At 45.5% G+C, this 25,244-nt stretch overlaps 2 protein-coding genes across 5 annotated transcripts in view; both read left to right on the forward strand.

The window, feature by feature from the left end:
- The window catches only part of atp1a3a (ATPase Na+/K+ transporting subunit alpha 3a), a 147,101-nt gene that overhangs the window by 48,862 nt on the left and 72,995 nt on the right, over positions 1–25,244 (forward strand). The gene's annotated exons all lie outside the window — the stretch shown is intronic.
- Positions 614–25,244, forward strand: part of pou2f2a (POU class 2 homeobox 2a) — a 71,050-nt gene continuing 46,419 nt past the window's right edge. Inside the window, exon 1 of one of the 4 annotated variants that reach the window (XM_067476049.1) lies at positions 614–1,388. In XM_067476049.1, the coding sequence (XP_067332150.1) occupies positions 1,289–1,388 (100 nt within the window). In that variant the 5' untranslated portion in view covers positions 614–1,288. The remainder of the gene's footprint in view (positions 1,389–25,244) is intronic. The other 3 variants (XM_067475832.1, XM_067475958.1, XM_067475841.1) reach the window with 3 other exon arrangements.

Below are 25,244 nucleotides of genomic sequence, written 5' to 3' on the forward strand. Positions count from 1 at the left end.
TAAACTGAGGGGACGCAGATACGCGCGCGCGCGCACACGCGGGACACACACACACAGAGAAAGAAAAAGAGAGAGAGAGAGAGAGAGAGGTACACACACACACCGGCGGATGGCGGAGCACAGCCAAAGAAAAGGCACCGCCGCGTAAAAAGAAAAGGGGGCTCACTATATCCTCCTCTCCGTTTCTCGCTTGGTTGCAGTAGGAAGCCGGAGGACAGGTGAACATATTGATATGGATTTATCCAATTATCGATGTATCGATTCGGCTTTAATTAGTAATTCGCGGTAGAGCAAGAAAGAGGGAGAGAGAGAGAGAACGGCGAGGGCAGGAGAGGGAGGAGCGAAAGTCAGCCAGGAGATCCCTGCGTGCACTTACTTTATTATTTGATTATTCGCCTTTTGCCAAATAATGTTTTTGCGTTTTATTTTCGTGTCGCATTGTGTGCACGTGTTCTTCAGCAGACCAGCCAGCTACTAACCAAATCTTCACCACAACCAAAAGCAACTCCAGTCTCACACGGACAGCCCTCCCCCCCCCCCCACTCACACGCACACACACACACACAAACACACACACCCCGCAGCCCCCCATATTTTGTCTTTCTTCATACGGCGGATTCACCGGTGGACAGCGCTTGTTTGAGACTTTGCATGTGAGCGCAGGAGGACTAATCTGTCTTTTCCCAACCCGAACCAAAGCCGACCGAGGAGGACAGACTGTGGAGCAGCCGTGTGGACACAATGAATGGAGTCTAATTGTGCCTGCGGTCCATCCAGTGGCGAGCAGCGGAGACAGGAGCGCCAACTGCACTAGTTTCACACTGGTGCAGGTCTAACAGAAACCCTCAACTGTGCGGCCGCATCCAGCATCCTGTAGCCTCCATGGACAACCACCGGTAGCTTTATTTATCCCCCCCCCCCCCCAAAAAAAAGCCCCGCGCATCGCCGTGCGTCCCTGCGTGTTGCCCGGACAAGTACGAGGAGCATCGTATCCATCGGAGTGCAACAAAACAGAGATGTGAGTCCGCTGATGCTGCACAGGCTCGATCCACGGAAGCCAAAAACAAAAACAAACCAAAAACAAACAAAAAAAAGCCAAATATTGAGTCTTGTTTCCCAGACCGTCCCGGCGACCTCACGAGCGGCTGTCCACAAACCTGGGAGACACGCGAAGACAGGCCAAAGAACGACAGAAGGACGACGGATAAGAGAAGAACAGCGAGACTAAAATTAAAAAAAACAAAACAAAACCAAACAAAAACAACGACCCCCAGGTCGACAGAGGACCATGTTTGTCCCCCTGCCGGTCCCCTTCGTCTTTCAGAGAACAGCGTCCGACTTCAGCGCCTGGAGACTCAAGTCCTCGCTGGCTCCGCGGTCCAGCCCCGGTAAGACGCCTGTTCCCGGCTCCTTTTTCTTGCCACTCTGCACTAGCACAAAGAATCAAACTTAACTCTTTATGATCTCTGTTCGTGTTAAACATCTGATAGATTTAACCACAATTGTATTTTTATTTTCATGGTGTGTGAGTCTGAAATGTCTCGAAGCGCTTGTACAGAAAGTGTCCAGATTTTTTTCTGTCCTATTTGTCTAAATATGACACAAACTGTCACCGCGCCAGTCTAATTTTCCACACATGAATTGGATCAGCTTTTTTTTCCTGATTACTGATGATTGCAAACAAAAAACTCCCCTTTTTCTCAAGGAGAATGAAAACACTGAATATTTTACCCCCGAATGTCTGTATCTCCCCAGAAACAAGCGAAACTTTAACTAAAATACTTACTTGTAGCTATGTAACACACGCCCAACATTGGGTGCGTGAATAAACGGCTCATTAGCATCCGTCACAGTCTCTGAGAGGCGCCACGCTCTGCTCCTCATCTTTTCCCCCCTTCACTCATTGCAATCCATCCATCTCAAGCTCCATCCTATCTGTCTCCTCTCCTCTCTTCCCCTCCAGTCTTTCACGGGCAGGTTAGAGGGGGAATATTCATGGTCATCTATCGATCAGGGGATATTGATCTCTGGCCGGGGCCCACGTTGGGAAATCAGGTGAACAGTGAAGTTGGCGGAGAGAGAGAAAGTTTGGCTGTACGTCGGGAGACGAGACGACAAACGCGCTGAGGCTAAATTAACATGGCCAAAATGGCAGAAGTACAAATGCTGTAGCGTAATTGGCCACGTCACTAAAGGGACCTGCAGTGAGTCTGTCAATCAATAGTTACGTGCCATAATGACCTAATCGTGCCTTTTATGTCACGCTTTAATTCCTCGTGCTCACTATAACATTGCTTTAGTGACTCGCACTGAGATCAATAAGGGCTGTGCGCTATATTCCTGTAATATTCCTCAAGGGCAGCACCACTGATCTGGGATGTGTGGACGTTTATCATGAGGACAACTGCTGTCTCTTTAACCACAGTGCACATTACTGTGTCGAATTGTGTAGAACCGCACACACGAACCCACCGCAGTGTCAGTTGGACATGACATTTCTCAGACACATCTTGTTTCTGCCGCTTAGAGGTCAGAGGTCGCCACGTTTTATTTCTCCCGCTCCTGGGAGTTTTGAAACTTTGCGACATTGTCACCCTTTCAAGCCAAAACACGCGTGCGAGAGTGTGCGTTTGTGCATGTTTTGAGGGGAGCTCTCGCTGGGTGACAGTACCAGCGGCTCCCCCTGTCCCACCCCCCCACCCGCCCGCCCCCCCTCATCCCTACCACCTTAATCCATCCGAGCGGAAATTTCACATGACAGATGGGGTGGATGTGTATGCCGAGCCGTGCCGAGCCGTGCAGGGTAATTCAGCCTATCACCTTAAGTAGGTGTCAGGGGGAGAAAAACGGTTGAGTTTTTAATGAGCGAAGCTTCTTCTGGCGGCTTTGACAGGCAACAGATAACCACTGGCTTCAGTTTTGCGGGGGGAGGGGTGGTGGAGGGGGCGGCCTCTCTCTCTCTGTTGGTCCTTTAAGAAATTAGAGCAAAAGACGCGACGAGCAAGGAGCAGAGGTGCAGGCTGGGATTGAATGAATAAGTGAACGAGTGAGCGCATGAATAACAAATGAATGAGGGGGTTAAAAGTATCAGTTGGTGTAATGACGATCAGGGAACCGAATGGAAAAAAAAATAGGGGAAAGAAGTGGTGGGAGAGGCAGTGAATAAGTGAAGAGGTGAAGGGTCGGAAATTATGATGAAGTTAACAAGTGAATATATGAACACAAGCTCCATGAATCAGTAAGTGAATGTGTGTGGGTGAATGGATGAAGCTGCTGTCTGTCTCCTCTGCCTGAATGTGCTGCTTTAAACATATCGGTGTAATAAGCAACCAGTCCACACAGGGGGGAAATAAACTGTGCGGGAGAGCAAAGGCCAACGCTCATCGCCACTTTCCCCCCTTCTGCTTTTTTTTCTTCTTCTCCTCTTTCTGTCGTCTGTCACCTCTCGATCTCCGGAGAGAAGGAAGCTCGCAGTCCCCCGTTTCTTTCCCTCTTCTTTCCGTGAAGCATTCACTTGACTCGAGAGCCTTTTCCAGCCAAATGCAAACTCTCTTCTTCCTGTCCCCTCTCCCGCTCCCCCTGTCTGCTTCCCTCTGGACACATAGGTTGCTGAATTGGATTTGCCTGGTGTGGTTTGGCTGGGCCCCATAAGCCACTTTAGCTAAGTCTGTTACCCCACAATTCTGTCTCTCTCTCTCTCTCTCTCTGATCTGCGCCTTTGACCGAAAGCGTGCACGTGTACGTCTGTGCGTTTGGCTGCACCTGTAATCGTGCGTGTGTGTGTGTGTGTGTGCACGTGGATCTGGGTGTGTTTGCTTGAGTGTGAGCAGAGATGGGGTTTCAAGAGTCCAGGAGGAGGTGAGTAAGGTTCTAAACAGCCGACGTTAGCAGACAGAGGCTCTACAGTGGATCTAAACTGAGCGATTATGTTTTTTTATTTTTTTTGGGGGGGGGTGGTCTTGTAGTCTGACACCGCAGACCACTGGCCTCAGCTCACCACAGTTAATGCTCACAGAACAGACACTTTCTCCATATGTTTCTGTGTTTTCCTGCGTGTCGCCCGTCAGCAGCCTGTTTTGCTGGGTGTCTAACTTGAACGCTGCTGCAGAACAGAAGAAATATTCTTACAGTGCGTGACAATGGAAAACCTCTTAATATGTGCAAAAAGTTCAAAGCGGGGAAACGATGTCTTTAGTGGAATAAAAGACATTTTCTAATGAGTCAAATCAAGACCAAGTTTCTCTCTGAATTCTTTTTATTTAAACCACTCAAACAACAAACTACACCTCAGCTGCTGTTAGTGAATATTTTACATTATACCCTATGAAATAAAGGCATCACAATTAGGAAATTGTGGCCTGTAACTTATTTTATCATTTGCAACAAATCTGTTCCAAAACGTGTTTCAATGTGTTAATGTGTTCGAGTGTGATGTCAGCAGACTAACTTGATTAGTAGTTTCCTAATGACATATTAACCTGAGGGACGCGTGGAGAGGGAGGGATTGTTCGAACACTCTTGCACTTTCTTTTTTTTTTTTTTTCTTTTCAAACACAGACGCTATTAATTTGAGCATATGTGATGATTTGCAGGCTTTGGTTTCTCACTCCGTGAGAAGTTAAACAACAGCGAACGTCGCGAATTGACGAGGATGAACCTCGAAAAACGGGCAGAAACAAAAAAGGAGAGGATGAAACCTTATTTCTCAGAAACACTCTCCTGCGTGCAAAACTGTATCTTCTCTCTTTCTTTTTTTTTTTTTTTTTGCTTTACTGCTCATTAAAATGATATCCACTGCTGAAGAGCAGACACTGATGTTTCTTAGCTCATTTCCAGCATCAGATCTTGGCAACAAAGACTGAAAAAGGCTTCTCTTTCTGTGCAGCTCGGAGATCTGACCAGCCAGTCTTTTCTGCTGTGTGGTTTTCAGAGGGCAGGCAGGGTGGAGAGGGACCTGTAGCTGCTGCCGCTCTGTCCCTGCTCTGCACCACAACAAAGGAAATCTAAATGCTCTTTTATTTTATGTACACTGTTGTAAAATCCTCCAGGGCCACTGTGGCCCATATAAAATTGAGAGCTGTCAAATGCACAGAGAGAAGGCCTGTGTCTGGATTGAGAGGGATGGTTTATTTATGTTGGCTACTCTGAGAAGCCTATTATGTGAGCTGCAGGTATTCAGCACGGTGCCCGTTGTATTCTCTGCCCCAGCCTGTTCTGCTATCGGATTTACTTGATTTATTTTTATTCACACTATTAAAACCTATGTGAATTAATAACAAAACAAAAAAGAGCTCCGTTAAAATATGTTCGTGCGGGCGGCTTTCAATTTACAACAAACAAAAGAACATTTTGAGACTGTTAGATCAACAACGTTGCACTGAAACAATACGACGTTGTAGCAGTAGTTTTTTTTATTCCGTCTTATTTTATTTTAACAACCGCGCACATAAACCTTTACTGTAGAGTTCAAAGCACAAACCTTCAGCCTACACACACACACACACACACACACACACACACACACGGAGCTTCGTGCTGCTCGATAACTACCTCCTCTCACACCCAGGATCTTCACCTCGCGGTGCCCAGGAGGAGGTCTCGGTGTCTGGACCACACCAAACTGGGCTCGAGCAAAGGCCCCTTTGTCTACAGTAATTGGCTTTCTATGTGTGTATGTGTGCGAATTTGGTGTACGAGCTTGTATGCAAGATGTTTGTGTTTGTGACAGGAACTGAATTTGCTCAGGTTGGGAGCAGCCTTTTCATTGTGTCTGCGCGTGCAGGTAGAAAGACGTGCGAGCAAACGTCTTAAAGACAGGTGGATATAAGCGACAGTTGGGACTATGCCTGTGCACAGTGTCCATATAGTTTCTAAAATCATAACAATAACCACGTAACGTGTAGAGAACAAACCAACAAAGTTGTTTTTCCTTATAGACAATCACAGTTAGAGTAGTGTCATTCTTAACATGGATGTTAAGAACGATGATTGGGGAGGACGTCAAAGCCAAATACATGATTGACACATGTGGGAGAAGGACCAACACGCAGCAGAGGAGCAACGAGACACAAGAGAGAAAGGGACACAGGAAGCAACCGAGGCTCCTGGGCCACAAAGATCCACAACGCGCCCGTCTTGAGGCGCCGTCAGCCAGGAGAAGGCGTGAGGTCCTCAGGACGTCCAACCCTCCCGACACTGAGACCCCGAGCAAAGGAGATGACAGGAGAGAGAGAGAGAGTTTTGTGTGAGGTTTAATAGAACAAGCAGTTGTTTGGGCTAATGAAGAGAGAGAAAATCCACCCATGTGTTTGACTGTGTGTGTGTGTGTGTGTGTGAGTGTGTGTGTGTGTGTTAGAGCTGCCCAGCTCTGTGTGTGAGCAGCCAGACAGGTGGACGATTCAATAATTGCACGTTCAGGTCAGTTATGGATCTTTCCAGCATGTGTGGTTTATCTGGAAACCACAAGCAGCTCATAGCTGCCCATTGTGTGAGTGGTTTTAACCTTCCACCACTATTGATTAGCCAGCATTGACTACTCTCCTGCCACCCCGTTTGTGTGTGTGTGTGTGTGTGTGGGAGGAAAGTGTGTGTGTGTGTGGCAAACAATTGCTGTGGATGTGTAGGAATGTAAGGTGTGCACTGTAGGACACCTGCTTCAGTGTGTGTGCGCGCGTGCGTGTGTGTGTGTGGATCAGATTTTAAAAGGGGCAACGTTCTCGCTCGAGTCCCGGTGCTAACGTGATTGCGAATGACAAAGCGTCCAGGCGGGTTTGTTAGCTCCATAATGGGGAATCAATAGACACAACACAGATGTCAATACAACATGTTTTATTGCGTTAAGCTGCCTCACCCCCACCGTGGGCCCCGCGCACACACAAACTCTGTCTGAGGATGTATCTGCTCTGTCGTTGCTGTTTGGACCACTTGCACGTGCCCATTATTTGGATCCATAAAAGGATTATCATTTTTGTATTTATTGTTTTCTTGTACGTCTCAGTACAGTATTACAGGACGCTGGCTTGTCTATAGTTTTTAAATGTTTCAACTATCAATTTGTAAAGCTGTATATTCGGTGGCAATTGAATTGATTAGTGCGATTTATTCACAAATGAGAATTTGTTGCGTGATATTAAAAAAATCTGTGTATGTACTTGGGAACAAGCAGCTGCTTTTTGCAATCAACTAAAAGGAGCGAATTGTATTTGTTGGTGGCCGGTGGGTATTTGCTGCAGCTCAAATACTCCCAGTGTGAAGTAGTTGGTAGCTTGCAAAGTACTAGTAGCTGCGCCAACACTGGCTGTAAACAGCACTTTACCACCTGTGTCCTTAAAAGTTTGAGCTTCCCACCTATTGTCCAAATTAGACAGAAAACGTGTCGACTTAAATCTACACTTTATTACTACAAGACAGGACCTATCGATGCCACCTGGATACAAGCGGATGTTTCTTTTCTGTAAAAACCTAAACTGATTTAAAGCCGATTTTAACACCTTCATAGAGTTATTTTGGGGCACGGATGGATTACTGAACGGTCCTATCAGGCAAGTGTCCAAGAGGACAGGTGGCCCCTGGACCCCGGTTCTTCACAGACAAGTGTGAGGGTTTGTGTGCAGCAATAAATGCACACGCACACAGACACACACACACACCTTTTTTCTTTGCCACACACAAGTTATTTCACATGTTTGACGCCACCCGCTGTGCAGATATGAAATAAACACACACACGCACACACTCGTGTTCAACTAAATATGGACCCCTGAACTCTGCTTCCCCTCTGCTGCTGTCCATACGTCCGTCCATCCAACCAGCTCAAACGGTCATTGTTACCGTGGAAACATTCATAGGCCATTAGAGACACTTATAGAAGGAAAGGTATCCAGGTAAACACTGCCCTCCTGCACACACACGCACACAAACACACACCCTCCATTGGACAGTCATCTTCGTCTTGTGCTCTTAATGGTCACAAAGGCCATTAAGGACTAAATTGGCTGTACTCAGTCTATATTTGACTGCCCTCTGTGTCTCGTTCTCTTTGGGTATGTAATCGCCAATCATATGTAAGTGTGTGTGTGTGTGTGTTTGTGACCACTTGTGAGTATGTTTGCAGCATGTCGGTGTGTGTAACTATGAGAACCTACGTACTTACCGAGTACTTATTTCTGGTGTGTGTAAAATTGGGGTTTCCAATGGCTTGTCTCAGTATTGGTGTGTGTGTGTGTGTGTGTATATACAGGCCAGTGTCCATTTTACACTCCCGCTAAATAATGAATCCTGGGCGCAGCAGGGGACCTTTTTTGGTTTAACACCAGTGCACACCCATAATCGAATGCACTCAGCGTGTGCTGCCCCTTTGTCGTCGATAGGCTTTCTCCTCGGCGCACATAAATGCCATAAAGGACCCCGTGCCTATTCATTTGTCTCATAGCTCACATTCCTTCCCTCCGCGCTTCTCCTTCCCTCGTTTCACTCCCCTCCATCACTCTAATTCCCCCCCCCCCCTCGGCCCAGGCTTGCCACCGGGTGTGTTCGACCAGAAGAAAGGTGAAGGAGAACATGAGGGCCAGAGCGAAAAAGCAAGGGCCAGGGGCTGTTCGACTGATTAGCGGCGGGTCTGGGGTCAGGGCTGCGGCTCACCTGCTGACTAAGCAGAATAACTAGTTGTCACAGAAATCAGTGCTGTTTGTTTTTTCCTTTTTATTTTAACCATTATTTATTCATGGGAAAATCATTGAGAGGCCACTGATCACATTCACACTGATACGCTCATTCACACCTGGAAGCCGCCCACTACATCCACAGTCTGATCTGTGGCCATTGCAGCTGTAGGGGCTTGGGGGTCTTACCACAGGGGTAATGATGAGGGAGAGAACTTTGAGGCTTTGAAGGCGGTCAGACGTTTTCCTACACCAAAGGTAGAGCGAACGAAATTGAGAACGTACTTTTTCAGCCTCAGGATTAAGAATCCCGACCTTTGACACCAAGTTTCACAGTTGTGACCACCAATTCAGAATTAGCACTAAACTTGAAACACTTAAAAGATAATTTAATGCCATGTCCCACATGTGCCTGTGGTTTTCATAGGTTGTGCTACAGCTCTGCGCAGGTGTGTGTGCACATCTGTTAGCTAATGCCTGTCACTGCCTGCTGCCAGAAGTCTTTTGTGAGGACCTGAAGGCAGTGATCTTGTTCCCCTGCTTGCATGAATAGAGAGGACAGGGCTTTGGAAAGGCTTCTGTCCTCCTTCATGGGTCTCTGACATAATGAAGCCAGTGTGTGATCTCACACAAAACCTTTGTGTGGAAGTGTCAGTAACCTCGTCGGGATGAACGCTTCTGCCTTCTCAAAGATTTTATTTTTTTTTCCTTTCCGAGATTAAAATGACAAGGCTGTGGATAGGCGGAACATTGTGTGTGTGTTTGTGTGCTCGAGTGCATTTCCCAGTCTGAGTGTTTGCGTGTTTATGTGCACCGCTGTAATGTAATCTCACCGTTTGCAGCGCCGCAGGGACGTCGCATGCTCGCCAACATAGTTTGTATCGAATAAAACGCACACAGAGAGCTGACACGTATCCGTTGTGGAGGCCTTTTTGCATGTCTGCAACTCTGTGTGTGTGTGTCTGTGTGTGTCTTCCTAAGCAATATGAATCCCAATAGCCAACAATGCTTTTTTTTTTTTTTCTGCCACTGATACATTTAGCTAATAAAGTTGGATGACAAAAGTGGGGTTAGTTATATTGGATTCCACCTCTTTTGTCCCATCTCTCCACCCACGTCCGTCTCCTTAGCTGGTGGTCATCACTGTTTGGGAGGATTTAGAACCCCCCCCCTCCCAATTTAATTTAGCGGACAGGAGTTATGGTAATGAACATGGGGACAGAAAAGGGGGCGTGTGAGGAGAGGGGAAGATGGATAGGAAGAAAGGGGGTGGGTGCTCATGTTTACCTCAGGAACACCAAGTCCTTCCTATGAGTCCTCCCTTTGACCCCTCCTTCCCTCCAGCCTGTCTTATTGAGGTACCAGCAGTGACTGTGAAGTGTTTTTAGTGAAAATACATAATATCATGCAGGATGGCGGTGGGGGGTGGGGGGGGGGGGTGGGGGTGTATGCACAGAGACAGAAGTAAAGTGACAACAATAGAGGATGGAGAGAGGAAGGAGGGGTGGGGAGGTGGACAGGCACTGGGTCCGGCCCTTTTTAATAAATCTGAGTGCTCTGGTTAGTGCTTCAATCTGCTGTACTCAACTAACCCCCTACACACACACACACACACACACACACACACACACACACTTTCAAATACATACATGCACTTACTCCCTGTGACTCATTTTCACCCACATATGCTGTCGCCAGACTACAAGCTCAAGGGCTTTTAGAAGGTGTTTTCGTCCGACTGTACAGCTGTTCCCTCTCCTAATTGTGCTGTCCACCAGACCTGCACACAAAAGTATGAAAAACCAAAGTTTTTTGATATTTCTTTTTTTGTTGTTGTTGTTGTTGTTGTTTGTTTCCTTCTTTCTTTTTAACTACTTTCAAGCTTAGTTGACAGTTTTCCTCAACAGTGTTACGGCTAAATGAAGAAAAAAAAAAAAAACCCAACAAACGTTACTGTAGATGCAATTAGAACAAGCATAAAAGCGAAGAGACAGCGAGCTGCTCCCCACGAGTACCTGGATGCGCTGGGCGCACGGCATCCATGCTCATAAAGACGTTTGTGAGTTGAAACAAAAGCAGCTCATCCACGCTCACACAGCGTGCAGCGATGTAAAAAAAAATGTTCTTGGCCGAGTTCCTTGTGTCTCGGGTCGATTTCTGTTGTGTGAAGTTGCAATTTTCTTATTCCTCACAGATAAGTGGCCCCGTATAGAAGGCGTGATGTCACACCGAGACGTCTCCAGCAGCTACAGTGAAGTGTAATAGCAGAAAATCTTTCACCTGTCTGAAACGTCAACTGTGAACATTGGGTTTTGATCTCGGCTACTCAGATGGACAGAGCAGAGGCCTCGTTGTAGACCGAGTGTTTGGCACCAGTGTTTACCAGAGACGTTGTGGGGTCTTTTTTTAATGGCCAAGCTAAAAGCTCTCCGGACTGGAAACTGGAAACACAGTGTAGTTAATAAAATGCTTCCGACCCAACGAGTTCAAACAGACGGATTAAGGTTTCTGTTAACATAACAACGAAGAACAACGAAATGCACCTTGTGCGTCGCTAAACCAGAATTTTGTACTGCAAAAGTCACTTTGTTACGGTTCTGTTTGGACACTCACTGCTGGTTATGGTTAGAAAACCACTGTGGTCTGGTTAAATGGAGACACGACATGTTTATCAAACTTGAAACGAACTGCAATCTTTCCCTTTTGATAATTCAGAAAAACATGCTGCGTCAGCGCATAAACGTACGATAGCTGCATCGATGTGTCGTTTTCTCTAAGCAGTGGATCGAAGCCCCTTACAGGGACATGTAAACGACCCCACTTCCTCGTGTAGTGGCAACTTACACTTGCATCTCGTCCCCTTGACATTGAACTGTGTAAGTACGACAGAGTGAGTTATTAATGTAAATCAAGTGCATTCAAAGTAGCTGCCATTCAGAGCTGCTTCATACGTCCCCGGTAACTTGCACTGCCACGACGAAAACTGGCTGTTTGGTTCGGTGGGTTACCTAGCAACCACAAGCTTACTGGCCAGACTCGGGCTGCGGATGTTAAACGGACACTTTAAGCTGGGAAACCGTGTCTGAATGGGACATGTTAACCTATGCATGACACTGCTTTCTACCATGGAGGTCTGCAGACATCTGTAGAAATGTGTTAAGGAACAGAAGAAGCAAACCTGATAGGTATGAAATATACCGTAGACAGTAGCTGGTGTGTGGGTTTGTTTGTTTTTTTTCTCTCTCTCTCTTTTCTTTAGCCGCTCCACGTGATTTAAAGCACTTTGCTCGGACTGTGAAGTTGCAACATATCCCGCCTCAGACATGCAGAGGCCAGGCGCACTCACGAGCAGTTTTGAACACATAATCGTCTTCACACTCCGTGGCTCCAATCTCTCTCTCCCCCCCCCCCCCCCCCCCCCCCCCACACACACACACACACACACACACACACCCACACACACACACTGCACACACATTTACTACATCAGATAAAGGAGCGGAGAGGAAAAGAAAAAAGAAAAAAAAAGAAGGTTTTTCTTTACCCTTTTTTTTTCCCTCCTCCCCACTCTCCTCCTTATCACTGCCCCCTCCCCTCTTCTTTTTTATCCTTTTATTATCCCCTGCTTTTTTTCCTTCCGCAGAGGAGTGCTCAGTGCAGAAATGAAATTAATCTGTTGTACTACACCCCTGCCTCCTTCCCCCCTCCTCCTCCTCCTCCTCGTCCTCTTCTTCTTCTTTCTCCCGCATCTCAATCTCATTCTCTCTTTGCTCTGTGGGGAGGATTGGACTCGTCACTTTAACCTCTTCATATTGGATATGAATCTGTTAGCCTGCCTGCCTCTCTCCCTAATACTTCCCACCTCAATCCACATAGTTCACACACACACGAACACACACACACACACACACACACACACAGACAAAGGCAGGGTCACATTTATTTACAAAAATGCCTGTACGCGCACACACACACACACACACACACAAACACAGCAGTGAACAGACCCTGTACTCTCACACACTTCATTCCACGCTGGAATCTAAACTGATCTTTTGACAAATCCAAATCTTCACACACACACACACAGATGTTGACATCTCTTTGACTGTCCTCCGACCGGTTTCTGCCAGTGCTTCAATCAAAGCCATTGATATGAATCTGAGCTGTTTTCTCCGCACTGGCAGCAGCAGCTATATAGCTGCTGTACTTTTGAGCAGCTACACATCTTTCATCAGGGCCTATGCCTGGAAAATGGCTGTTTACAGCCGCTCCCACCCTCCCTTTTATTCCTGCCACTTCTACATAGAGACAGGCGATATTGCAGGATTTTAGCTTTGGCCTTGGCTGAACCACCCTGCCTTATTAGTGGGGATATGGAATGAATGGGAGAGGTTTCATACTTCATATAAAAAGGGGAGAAGAGGGAGGCAGAAAATGGGGGGTGAGGGAAAGAAATGTGGGGAGTGAGCGGGGTTCTCCTTAATGGTTCCCCCTAGGGGTTTTAGCGGCAGTGCAAGCTGGTGCAGCCACATACAGTCACTGCAGCGAAATGGGACAGGTGAAGATCCTCCTCCCTCCTCCTCTCTAAAGAGTGGTATGAATATGGTAAATCCGCTGTCCGCTCGGCGGCATGATTCTCTCCCAGAAAATGGCCCTGTGTCTGTGTCCCTCGGGGGTATGAGCTAAGGAGATTCTGCATTTAGGCCCAGCACTCACTGCCTTTCTGCTCTCTGGGGGTTTAAGAGGGGCCCAGACTGCCCCAATCCTCCTATCTATCTCCCAACGCCACAGCCGCGGCACCAGCGATAGCACACAACACAGCAGCTCAGCTTAAACATGGTGGATGGAGCAACACAGTTATCGCTATCAGGATGCATGGCTTTTACACACACACGCGCACACACACACAATCACACACACACACACACACACACAGACAAACACGCAGAGCCTCTATCCATGTCAGTGTCTCGCTTAGTGAGTGAGGTACATTTAGCTAGTGTTCGCCTGAGGCAGTGAGGGATCACCGATGACCATCGTCATGTTGTGTTAGAGACTCACACACACTCACACACACACACACAGGGTTGTTTTACGCCACCAGCTCTGGGGCTCCAGTCTTGTTGGGGTCGGAAAACATGGTTGGATGGCAGCTCGCTCAGACTGTCTGTCAGTCATCCATAACTGCAGAAGACAAAGCATTCGGTGTATTTGCACCTAGCTGGCCTCCATCTTAGAGCTGGGACACACTGACACAACGGAACAGCATATTTCTGTCTGCGGATGAGTGTTGTGTTGCTGTGTTTCGGATCGAGTTTCAGACTTGTTAAGCTCCCATGGCCATCGAATCTGTTATCAGATCTTTCATTCGCAGTCTAATCTGAGTCACACTATCGTTAACAAATGTGCAAGTTGACTTGAATGTTTCAGAGTCAAACAAACAACTTCACAATGTATTTTAATCTACCAGTTTTTTATGTTTTAATAAGTACCATCACCCGTGTCATTCATAGTTGCTTGTGTACAAGAATTCGACCTTACGCTCTGTTCTGTGACCCATCACGTCAGGTGACCTGTAGCAGGGCAACGACAAATTCACCTTCAGGTAACGTCATGTGAACTGTGCATCCAAAACATCAGCAATTGTTATAGTCACTTGTTGATGAAGTAGGATTAATATTATTTCCACTGCGTAGTTCTGATATGCGTAGCTGCAGCAAGTCGCTGAGGAGCAAAAGTCGAAATGAGTGAGAACAGTGATGAACGCACTACAGCCCTCCCACACAGGACGATGTCCACGGTCTAGATTTGATGGCGGTTTCTGCAGTTTGGATTAGTATCAGTGGCCAGATTTAGTTGTACAGCGATTATTGCTCCATAAAGTGAAATTAAAAAGACCATTCGTGCTTAAAAAGAAGTTACACTCATATATGAAATGATATGTTTTGTCACACAGCCCTGTTAAAATTACAAAATTACCAAAATTACCACAAATTTAAAAATATATATTTTTAACTATATCTCTCAATGAACCACCAATGAAAAATAATTTAAACAGGTTAAATCAGTGGGATTTAATAAAATGCTTTTGACTCCATCAAACGTCAGACTCCAATGTCTATACGTTGACCAGCTAATGGGAACGATAACTGAGTCTTTCACTGAGTATTGAATGTAAAATGAGTTGAGAGGAAAAAGGTATTTTTTGGGGGGCCAAACATCGTGTACTGCTTACCTGCATGTAACTCTACTGCAAAACTGCCTTTAAAACCAGAAAAATACATGTTATCACAATAATCGAAGTCCCAGAAACAGCTGTCAATCATAATCAAATCGACTCCTAAAACTAATCATGGTAGAAAATGAGTATCCTGCCCAGGGACACATGGACACAATCAATCCTGCGACCTCAATGTTTCCCGGACAGTTTGTCGAGCAGGGGCTGCTGGGAAACATAACATGCATTTGATGGGTCATATTTGAAGCCAAAAGATGGTTTCTATGATTTGTTTATGATAGTTTATTGAACCAGCACAAGTTAAATGTGTGTACTGTTGATGCAGAGCCATTAATCCTATAAGTAGTAACGGATTTGTCCATTTGAATACCTTCAACGAGCAAAGTGCTCCCTGTGTTCGTCGCAGCAGTGTGCACAAATGTTAGCGTTTGAATTTAGACGTGATAAAATATTGATGGAAATGTCCACAGCAAGTTCATTCGTGTGTGTGTGTGTGTGTGTGTGTGTGTTTTCAGAGTGTGCCTCTGCTTGTCAGTGTGTGTGTGTTCCTCCAAATGTTTTTGTCCTTCAGCTGTGGCACACGTGAGCCTAAGTGTGTTTGCATAGTGCATCTGCCTGTGCATCGACGCCCCCCCCCCGACTCTTCCCTCTTCCTCTTTGTGGTGGTGGTTTTAGGAGTGGGGCAGCGGGGGTCCGAGCTCCCCATGTCATCCAGAACCCCCTCCTCATCTTCTTTTGTCTGCTCGTCAGTTAGGGAGCAGTCTGAGCGGGACTCGGGGATGCTGGGGGTTGACCTTTACCCTTAACCTCCTGACCCACCCCTCCCCTTCTCCGCTGCCCCAGTGATTCATATGCAGGCGACCCATCACCCAGCTATTCTTCTCTTTCATCTGTCCACGCCTGGCCAGGCTGTTGTGTCACGTCTCAAGTTCAAGTCCCGGGGCAGCCCAGGCCATCCAGGGCCGCGCCGAGAGGGGTGAGGGTGGAGAACCAGTGTTTGGTTGCTCATTTATATTTAGCAGGGCTCAGTGAGAGATGGTCAGCCGCTGTTTGGGGATGGGCTGGGGTCATGCCGGGAGGTCAGCTGCACCCTGACAAACATGTCTGTAGTTATTGGGTATTTCTTTGACTATCACTCCTGGAAACTGCTTTAGTCGGGCAATTTGCTGAAGATTCTCTGTCTAGTTTCTAGTTTCTAAAATAGATTAATCTGATGATTATTGGTGACATAGTGGAAAATCACAGAAAGTCTTTTAATATTTAAACATTTCTTCACTGTCTTATTTTTGTGGAGGCTAACGTGTGGTTGATTAGAACCAATAAAGCATTTCACCTTCTCTTAAATCATTCTGTGTTTTGTCCAGAGGCTCCATTGTCACCTTATTAGGGGGATATTCTGTGGCGGGGGGGTTGGTGCTGTGGTCTCAGGGTCAGGGTCAAGGTGGGAGGGGCCTGGGTCAGCTATAGCCAGACGGACGCACAGACGGTGGACTTGACATTGAAGGGATGAGTGGATTAACCGGACTGGGAGGCTCCTTATGTTTATGTTTAAATGTCATTGAGGATGGCTTGGTGGGTTAGGGTCTGTATTGGTTTGGCTTTGACAGAGAATTGTGTGTGTGTGTGTGTGTATTGTCAGGTGTTAGAAAGTCATCCGTTTTTTTTTAATTGCGGCGAAGGAGACAAGTGAATCTGATGGTGAGTTTGGAGCAAAAAGTTATTCCTCCGCTGACTCTTTAATGTTTTCACGAGCCGACTAATTTATTGTTTTCATCCGGTTGGCAGACACTTCTTCTAATACTGTATATCCACTAACAAATGAACAGTATATGAGAGCCAAAACATCTACACACGTACTGTCCTTCAATTTGTATGTGAGGGTGAATGAATGCAATGAATGAGTCACTGACAATAACCAAGCTTTCATTAAACAGAAAAATCCCTCCATTGTCCCATTGCAGCACTGTTATCCTGCAGAGGACACTCTGAGATGAATAACCACCCAATCAGTGCAAAATAATAAAAAAAAAAAAAACTCTCTGTGCACCACACATTCCACACACATTATCGTTAGAAAACATACAAATATGGGTTTTTCTTTTTGTTTGTTTGTTTCTTTTCTTTTCTTTTTTTTTTTTCATGGAAAAGTAACATTCCTTGTGGAGATGCAGAGCTTCACAAAGTCCAAGGATGCGTTAAGTGGGAAACCAATTTTTTCAGGCATCTGACATTTAACCCACTGCTTGTGTTTGTGGCATTCTTGCTGATAATGGGCTGGAGTTTGTTTTGAAAGCATCCCAATTGACAGTTGATTGAGCCGGCCTGAAGGTTATCCAGCAAATGACGTTTGCCCTCTGAGAGCCAACGCTAGCCAGCTGGTAATGGTGCTTCGGAGATGTATACAGCCACTGCACTGAATGTGTTTTTATGCTCCAGATGAGCCTGTACTGAATATTATGACTGTAACGTTCGACGGCCCAAAAATTTTTTTTTATCTTGTTTATACATCATTTTATTTTAGGGGTAACCTGCCTGCACCTGTTTCCGTTTGAGCTTTGTGTACATACTTCTCTTTATGACTCCATATTTATTTAACGGGTGCAGGAGTTGTTTGAATTTTTATGGATAGAAACATCTGTTTGGAAAAAGTTTTTTTTTTAGAGCTCATGCTGCACAAATACTCAGACTAAAGACAGCAGTAGCTGACATCTTGAGTGTTGACTAGAACCACAGCTAATTTTGTATTGTGTGCAGAACTATATCTAGGCCGTCGAACGAATCAGAGGAGCAGTGACCAAAATGTCAGCACAGCAAATAGAAACGTGGATTGTATGAGGGAGAACTTTTTATTCCAGCAATTAGCTTGTTTGATTGACATTCAGTTGAGAAGAAGGTGTGTGTGTGCGCGTGTTGATGTTTGGGAGATAAAAAGATCATTTACATACTTAATCGCGTCCAATGTTTGCTGCGTTCACATTTAAATAAGGTCCAACGCTAAAAAAAACTGTGATCGTTTTCGTGATCCCACGCCTTGGGCCTTTTCAAAATAAAGTCAAATCACTGGTGGGAATTTGGGGAACGCAAGGGTCTCATCTGACAAATAATTTGTACTTCTGCCTAAATATTCAACTTGAGTTTTTTTTTTTTTCTAAAATTGCTTTGTTAAATGTTTAGACATTTATTTGTGCGTGTGCGTCCTTAAACTCCATTATGGTAGATTGGTGTGTGCATCCAGTTGCTAGTGTTATTACCGGTGTTAGTAGTTCCGCAGCTACACATGCTGTCAGCTGGTGATTTAAAGTGACAGGGGCACGGCAAGCAGAGGAGTCTGTATTTGGAAAGCATTTGCACTGCCAGGAAATCCACATGGCTGGTCATTCTAGCCTTTTTTCTTTTTCGCTATTTATGGGTTAAGCAACTTATTTGAGCCACTGAAGTTAATGCCTAATGTTAGACTTTTAGAACAACTCCACTTCTACATTTCTGAACGTTGCACTTTCTGCACAAAGGTTGCTTTAGCCTGACAACGATGACAGAAGCGTATACAACCTGTCATTGATGGCAATTGCCACTTTTCTTCCTCTGCCCCTGGGTTTGTGAAATGACTGTGCTACAACTTGTCACTTTTCTACCTTCGGTATTGTTTTTACCTTCACGTTGACGAAACTACTCGCAGTATTTTCTTGAATATGTGTAAAAAAAACACAATTTGAATAACAGGTGTGTTTTGTTTTTAGAGTATCTTCCTCACTTCACTCAGCGTTAGCCAGCATCAAATCTAGTGGTCACCAGTGGCTACTCTCAGGCTTAATAACCATCTGAAAAACAGGGGGAAAAAATCCAATAGAGCTCTGCTGCAGCTTTAGTCGAAGGTAAGACGGTGTGAAACAGCTTGCTGGTCCTACAACTAGAATTTGTGATCTGGAAAAGAAGATTTTTCTCCCGTGGATCAGCAGAGTAATGATCATATGCCGTCTGTTAGAGGTTTGTAATAAGCTAATGTTTTGATAAGGTGTTGTTTTGAAATCCCACCACTTCTTTCTCTCTTCCTTCATCACACATACATTATTTTACAAGGTTCTGTATAAGCTTAAAATGGCTCATGGCCCAAACACACACACACACACACACACACACACACACACACATCACAGCATCCTCCTCTCCTGCCTCCCCACTTTCTTCTCTCCACTGTCCCTTCCCTTAGGAAAAAAAAAAATGAGGGAAAGAAAAATGGACAGGGAGAGAGCATTGGTCACAGAAGAAAGAACCGGGAAAGGATGGACGGACTTAGATACAACAAAGACAGAGAGATGGCTCTAAGAATAAAAGGAGAGGAGGTGAAGATAAGTACTAAGAGAGTGGGGGAGAGAAAGAAAAAGGGGAGAGAGGGCGGGCAGGCGACAGACAGACAGACAGACAGTGAGGCATTAAAATTCATGGCCTTTTTTATTTTCCGTGCTGAAAATCAATACTGTCTACTATAGATGAGGTGAGATGTGGACAACAGCCTTTGCCGGCCAAAGCAGGAGGAGGGAGAAGAGAGAGGGGAGGGAGAGCGAGTGGGGTGTCGTCAATATTAGCAGTGAACAACCACTGCAGGCCGAGGTAGGAAAGGGGAGGAGAGAGAGCCACCGGGTGTGTGTGTGTGTGTGTGTGTGTGTGTGTGTGTGTGTGTGTGATGGAGCTGGGGGTAGGGTAAGGTTCATTAAGTCTGACCAGAAGAGCTTTTGGCCAGCGTAGCGGCAGCAGGCCTTTTGTCCAAGGGTCCGGACACACACACACACACACACACACACAGATGGATGGACTGATAGATATTACCCCTCATTCCCATTATAATTTACAACCCCCTCAGAAGCTCCATCATTTAGGCCATGGTGTGTTTGACTAATGTCTGGCAGATGTTCTAACGCTACATGCCCACTATTGTCACAGGGCCGGGGTCAGTTCACTTGTAATTCAGGAAATGGAGATTCTTCTGCACCCAAAATCTATAAATCTTCCACCATGAAAAGGCTCATCCCTTCTGGGCTCTGTGGTTATTGCATTACTTTCATTTTACACTTTAACTGCATGCAGAGGCCACCAAGCCGCCACTGTGCATGTCAACCTTCTGAACAATGTGGAGGGCATGCGTTTTGTCATTCGGCCCAGTTATGGAAATACATGCAGCTCGGCCGGATTAAAATTTTGCCTTTGAATTATGCTTTGTTATATCTTTGATTATGTCCATGCAGCAGGTGAGCAACGAATAGACCATAAACATAAAAAAAAAAGCTCATTACGGTTTTGCACAGTACAAACCGAAGAGTGCATACAAGTATTCAGTATTTGTACTGCAGATATGAGACTTTAAAGGGATCTAGAGAGAGTAAACTCATGTGTTGTTGTCATATCACACGTGTTATAAACAGGCTACGTCGATTAGCAAATCCATCGCAGTCACACAGTCACATTTTCACTTGGGCCCCACTCAGCAGTGTTTGAAATCACTTACAAGAAGCAGAAGTTAGTATGAGCCATAGTCAAAATGGCTAATTTTGACAATTTGAAATGAAAACCAGAGCCAAGTTCCAGTCCTGCAATATACTATATACACCAATCCGGCGTAACATTATGACCACCTGTGCAAGTTAAAGCCAGTGGCTCCAATACAGGGGGCCGTAAAATCTGCCTCATTGCTTTTAAACATGGTGGCGAAAACATTAAACTCTCACAATGCACTTTGTTACAGCCCCACTACCCACTATGACACAGCGTCACCTTTCTGACAGTTTCAACCTAAAAATGGAGGAATTCCAAACCTTGTAACGGTAGAGTTCATGGCCGAGCTGCTGATCGGTGCAAGTGGCCACGTCGATCCAGAACCAAACAATTCAACACGACACTAACAAATCAGCTAACGCCCACCAGTTACATCATTGTTAAGATCTCGGTTTTTGGTCACCACCACCTGCACAGCTGGGCCCCTCAGGCAAAACATTAGAACCACCTCTTCTTAGAATGCACCCCAGTACGACTCTACCACCCACTGTGGCCTCGATAATAAACAGAGAGTAGAATTATCCCTTTTCTGACAGTTTAAACTGAAAAAATGATAATTGTTAACCTTGTAAGAGTAGAATTCATGGCAGAATAGAATTGTGGCCAACTTTATCTCTTCACTGTTCGATTCTGTTCGTTCATGATGGCGGTGACATCGTGGCGCCGCTGAATATAATTTACCAGCTTTGAACGTGGTCTCACTTTGGGCCAGTCTTCTCCCTGCTTCTCTGCGTCCACCCTGTCACCATCTTCTCCGTGTCAAAAAAGACTCCGAGAGTCGAAGTTTTCTTTGTGATTGACAGTCAGTTTGCCTCCATCCAGAACTCTGGGTTTTTTTGTTTTCAGAAAACGCGTTTTCCACCTTCTGAAAAAGGCTCGTTGCAGAGAGAGCAGTGCTGTGTAAATGTCAAAGCAAATACTTTGTATTTCCATGCAGTGATAGCTGTGTTTTTTTTACTCTTTGCTTTTCTTTGAACACTGACGATGCAGCTAAAATTTGCATCAGTCCAATGTTGTTGTGCACGATTTTACAGTTTGTGCCGTCGGCGTGTGTTTTTGTTTTTTAAGTGATGCTGACTCACAGCTACTCGGTGGCCAATTATCCTTGCGACCTCCTTTCCCACTGACTGTTCTCAGCCGGATGTGCCTGAAGTCAAAGCCACGAGCTTCCAGCGACACCTTTGGTTCGATCTGCTGCGATACCCGCACATTTGTTTTCTGTGCCTTTCAGGGGAAACACAGGACCCTTCTCCGGCACAAAGGTTCAAAGGCGTCAAGCTTCTTCCGGTCCGTTTTCTTCACTGTCAAACTGCCTGCTCATCGTCAAATGTTTTGGCTGCTTGTTGCTCCTTTTCTTGACTCTGCTGATTGACTGGAATTATCTGCCGTGTGTGCTTTTTTTCTTTCTTTTTTTTGGGGGGGGGGGAAGTAATTAGTTTACGTTACCTCACAATGCCCACCGCGTTTTTTATTTTAAGCAGAACAAATGTCTCCCGTTCACTGTGGATTTACAGTAGTGTACATTTTGTGGAAGTGTAGCATCTCGGATGTCAAGATAAAACTCTGCTTCCTATCAGCCAGAGAGACAGACAGACAGGAAGACAGAAAAGCTTCCACCTAAGACCGAATATTTTGACACGGAGTAGATGGCGATATGACAGGCGGCGCTATCGGTGAACAAACCTGTAAATGTAACGCCAAAGTAAAAGTTGAGAAAACATCTGTAGTAATCTGTGGCTGTGTTCTGCAGCAGCGAACTCTGTCTCACGGGATGTTTTTATCCGGAGTTTAATATCATTTTGTGGTAATTCAATGCTCGTCTAAGTTGGTTTTGAACTTGCTGCTTGTTGTTATCCATCAAATGTTTGTTGACACCGAACCATCCCACAGGCCGCTGTCTCTTTCCCTCTATGCACACAGACTGTTTCTGGAGACCCAGGGCTAGTGGTTACTATGGGGATAAGGGGAGAGAGAGAGAGAGCCGGGGTGAGCGAGGTAGAGAGGGACAGGCTGTGGTTTTGAGGTGTAAAGCATCATAAATAATGGAGGCTGCACCTCACATTGAAATGCAAAGGCTCGAGCTCAGGCCTGAGCAGAGGTAATGCTGGCTTTTTGAAATTTATTTTTCATAAGCGTGATCTCCCCAGCCCCCCCTCAATCACACAAACACACTGCTCCTCATAAACCAAAGGAACTCCTCCCTCCCCCTATCCCGTATGGAAAACACACTTTAACATAGGTTTGCATTCCAAATTTCATTGAGTCTGCCGGAGCAGACTGTCTTTTATTGAATTCAGTCGCTCATCAATCGCACGTCAGAAGCAATATCAAAGCAGTGCTAGTTACAGAGGCATCCTCATATCGATATATCAAAGTATTTCATCTTTTTTCCCTAGTGGAATGAAAATGCGGTGTGGTAATCACGCATCTGCGTATCATTTATGTGGGACAGGTATTAAGAAACTGCACGAGTTGTTGGAATTAATTTTTATTCTTCGAGTCGAGGCACAGATTTCAGCACTTTTGATCGCAGCTCAGCTCGGTTTATATGAGAGTGAGAGAGACAGAGAGAGCGGCGAGAGCAAGAGATGTGTATGTGCATTTATGTATACTGGTGTGTGTGTGTGTGTGTGTGTGTGTGTGAGCATGCACACTGCTTTGTGTTGCATTGTGTCCACAGTAACATGCCAATGTCAGCTAAAGAAAAAGAAGCCAGACATTCAGCCAGAATATGGATGAGAGTCCTAACTATGTGTGACTGACTGGGGCCACTCATATGTAGCTTGTGTGTGTGTGTGTGTGTGTGTGTGTCCAAAGAAAAAGTGGTGAAGGAAAGAGAGATATGACCACCACAGTGGTTTTTCTGCACAGCGACTCACAGTTTTTATGCCAACATGCTGTTATCAGTTCCAGTCATGTTGGTGAAGGATTGTAACCGCTGGAGCATGTAGATAGGCTTCATACAAACGCATCATCTCTGATTAGACCTTAGGGATGATGCATTGAGGTTTTCTCTAAATGCAGCGTCCTAATCATGGTTAAAGGTGCAGTGTGGCAGTGATATTTGCATTATTGGCTTAAAATCGCATCATTCGTCGAAGCGTTGTCCGAATAAATGTGCTTCTTAGGCCATAAAAGGCAGCAGGACTTATAAATACATCGATCACTTTGCGCCGTGAAAATAATGTGCCAGCTTCTCAGCGCAAGTGAATCTAAACACATGTGGCTTCTTGTTAAAGGATTACATCACACATGTGCTGAGGAATCTCTCTGCAAGTTTCCACACTTCATTGCTCGTGTCTGAATCCGTTTCTCATAACAAGAAAGAAAAGCGAGCAGGTGAGGGAGCCACAGTTTAGTGCGCACGTACATAATCAGAGCCGACGTGGACCGAAGCAGCGCTGGCAACACTTGCAGCGTGTTGCAACATAACGCATTTGCAAGAAAGTGATGTAGTGATAACAGGCGAGTTAAATCGAAATCATTTTGACAGTTTTTTTTTTTTTCCCCCCTCACACACATATGAAAACAGCCCACTCCGCGCATGACAACTCTAACCAGTGTCATGTTTTCCAGCTGTTTCTGTCCTGTCTCTCCGCACCCTCCACCATGAGACGCTTTCAGAGAGGTGCAGGTCTATTCTATGTAATCAACATAGCAATCAGCAGCACTCTCCCTCTGACAGACACACACACACACACACACACACACACACAGACCTGAAGACAGCTGGCATCAGTCCAGAGCATCAATAAAGCCGGTGTGAGTTTAAGAGCCATTTAAGGACCATTTTGCCCCAGACCTACAATCCTCCATACTGCTCACTACAGCACCTTGGTGACCATCAGGCTGACCCTGAGGAAGGAGAGGAGGTAGGCGAGAAAAACCGAGGGAGGGGTGCACAAATAGGGAGAAGCAGGACTGAGGGAGAGGGAGAGATAGAAAATTGAGATAGAACAACGGTGGATGAAAGTGAGAGAGTTTAAGGGAGTGAGCTTCAGAGAACAGAGGGAGTCGAATACCAAAGGAGAATAAGAAAATAAATAGTGGAGTTAGTTAGAGTTTTCCTTTAAAATATGCAAAATGTGAAGCAGCTGGATTTCCAGGACTGTACCTGTCAAGACCAAAAAAGTGGCTTTTAAGATTAGGAAGTGAAGTAAAGGTCAACAGTAAGTTTACAGTTTTGTTCCCATTGGTTTAAACTCCAACAAACAAGTATGTGGCAACGTCTAGTTTCATTTCATGTGAATCAGTAAAATAAAGACTTGGCCCAAAACCAACAAAGAAGAGGAAAATGTGTCTCATACTGTAGTTTGGCCCAAAAAAAAAAAAAAAAAAAAAAAGAACACGCACACACACACGCACGCGCTAGGGTCTCTGAGGAGTGTTTGGTCCCCAAGTGTCGGTTTCCAGTCTCCACGAGGCCTCTGATGTTCAGGTTACCTGCGCACAAGCAAACACCTGTTCTTCCTTCATCTCTTGCTCTGTGCCCTCTCCGGTTCTCCTGTGTCCCTCCGTCTCGCTCTTCTCTTCATCCTCCTCCTCGTCGGTAGAAAACGCCCATCTGCGCGTGCGTCCACCTATTGATCTCCTCGCACTCCACTACATGTCGTGCCAAGTCATCAAATACCGAACTGTCATTTTACTTAACACTTTTACTGTCGTCGGTTAAGCTCATCGACCTCGCCTCACATTTCTTCACTGCTTCTCCCTCTTAACCCCCCCCTTCCATTTTGCTTTAATTCATTTTCTCCTTTTATTTGCTCATAATACTCCATCTCTCCACTTCCATTTTT

The sequence above is a fragment of the Channa argus genome, chromosome 1 (genome assembly GCF_033026475.1).
Source record: "Channa argus isolate prfri chromosome 1, Channa argus male v1.0, whole genome shotgun sequence".
NCBI lineage: Eukaryota > Metazoa > Chordata > Actinopteri > Anabantiformes > Channidae > Channa > Channa argus.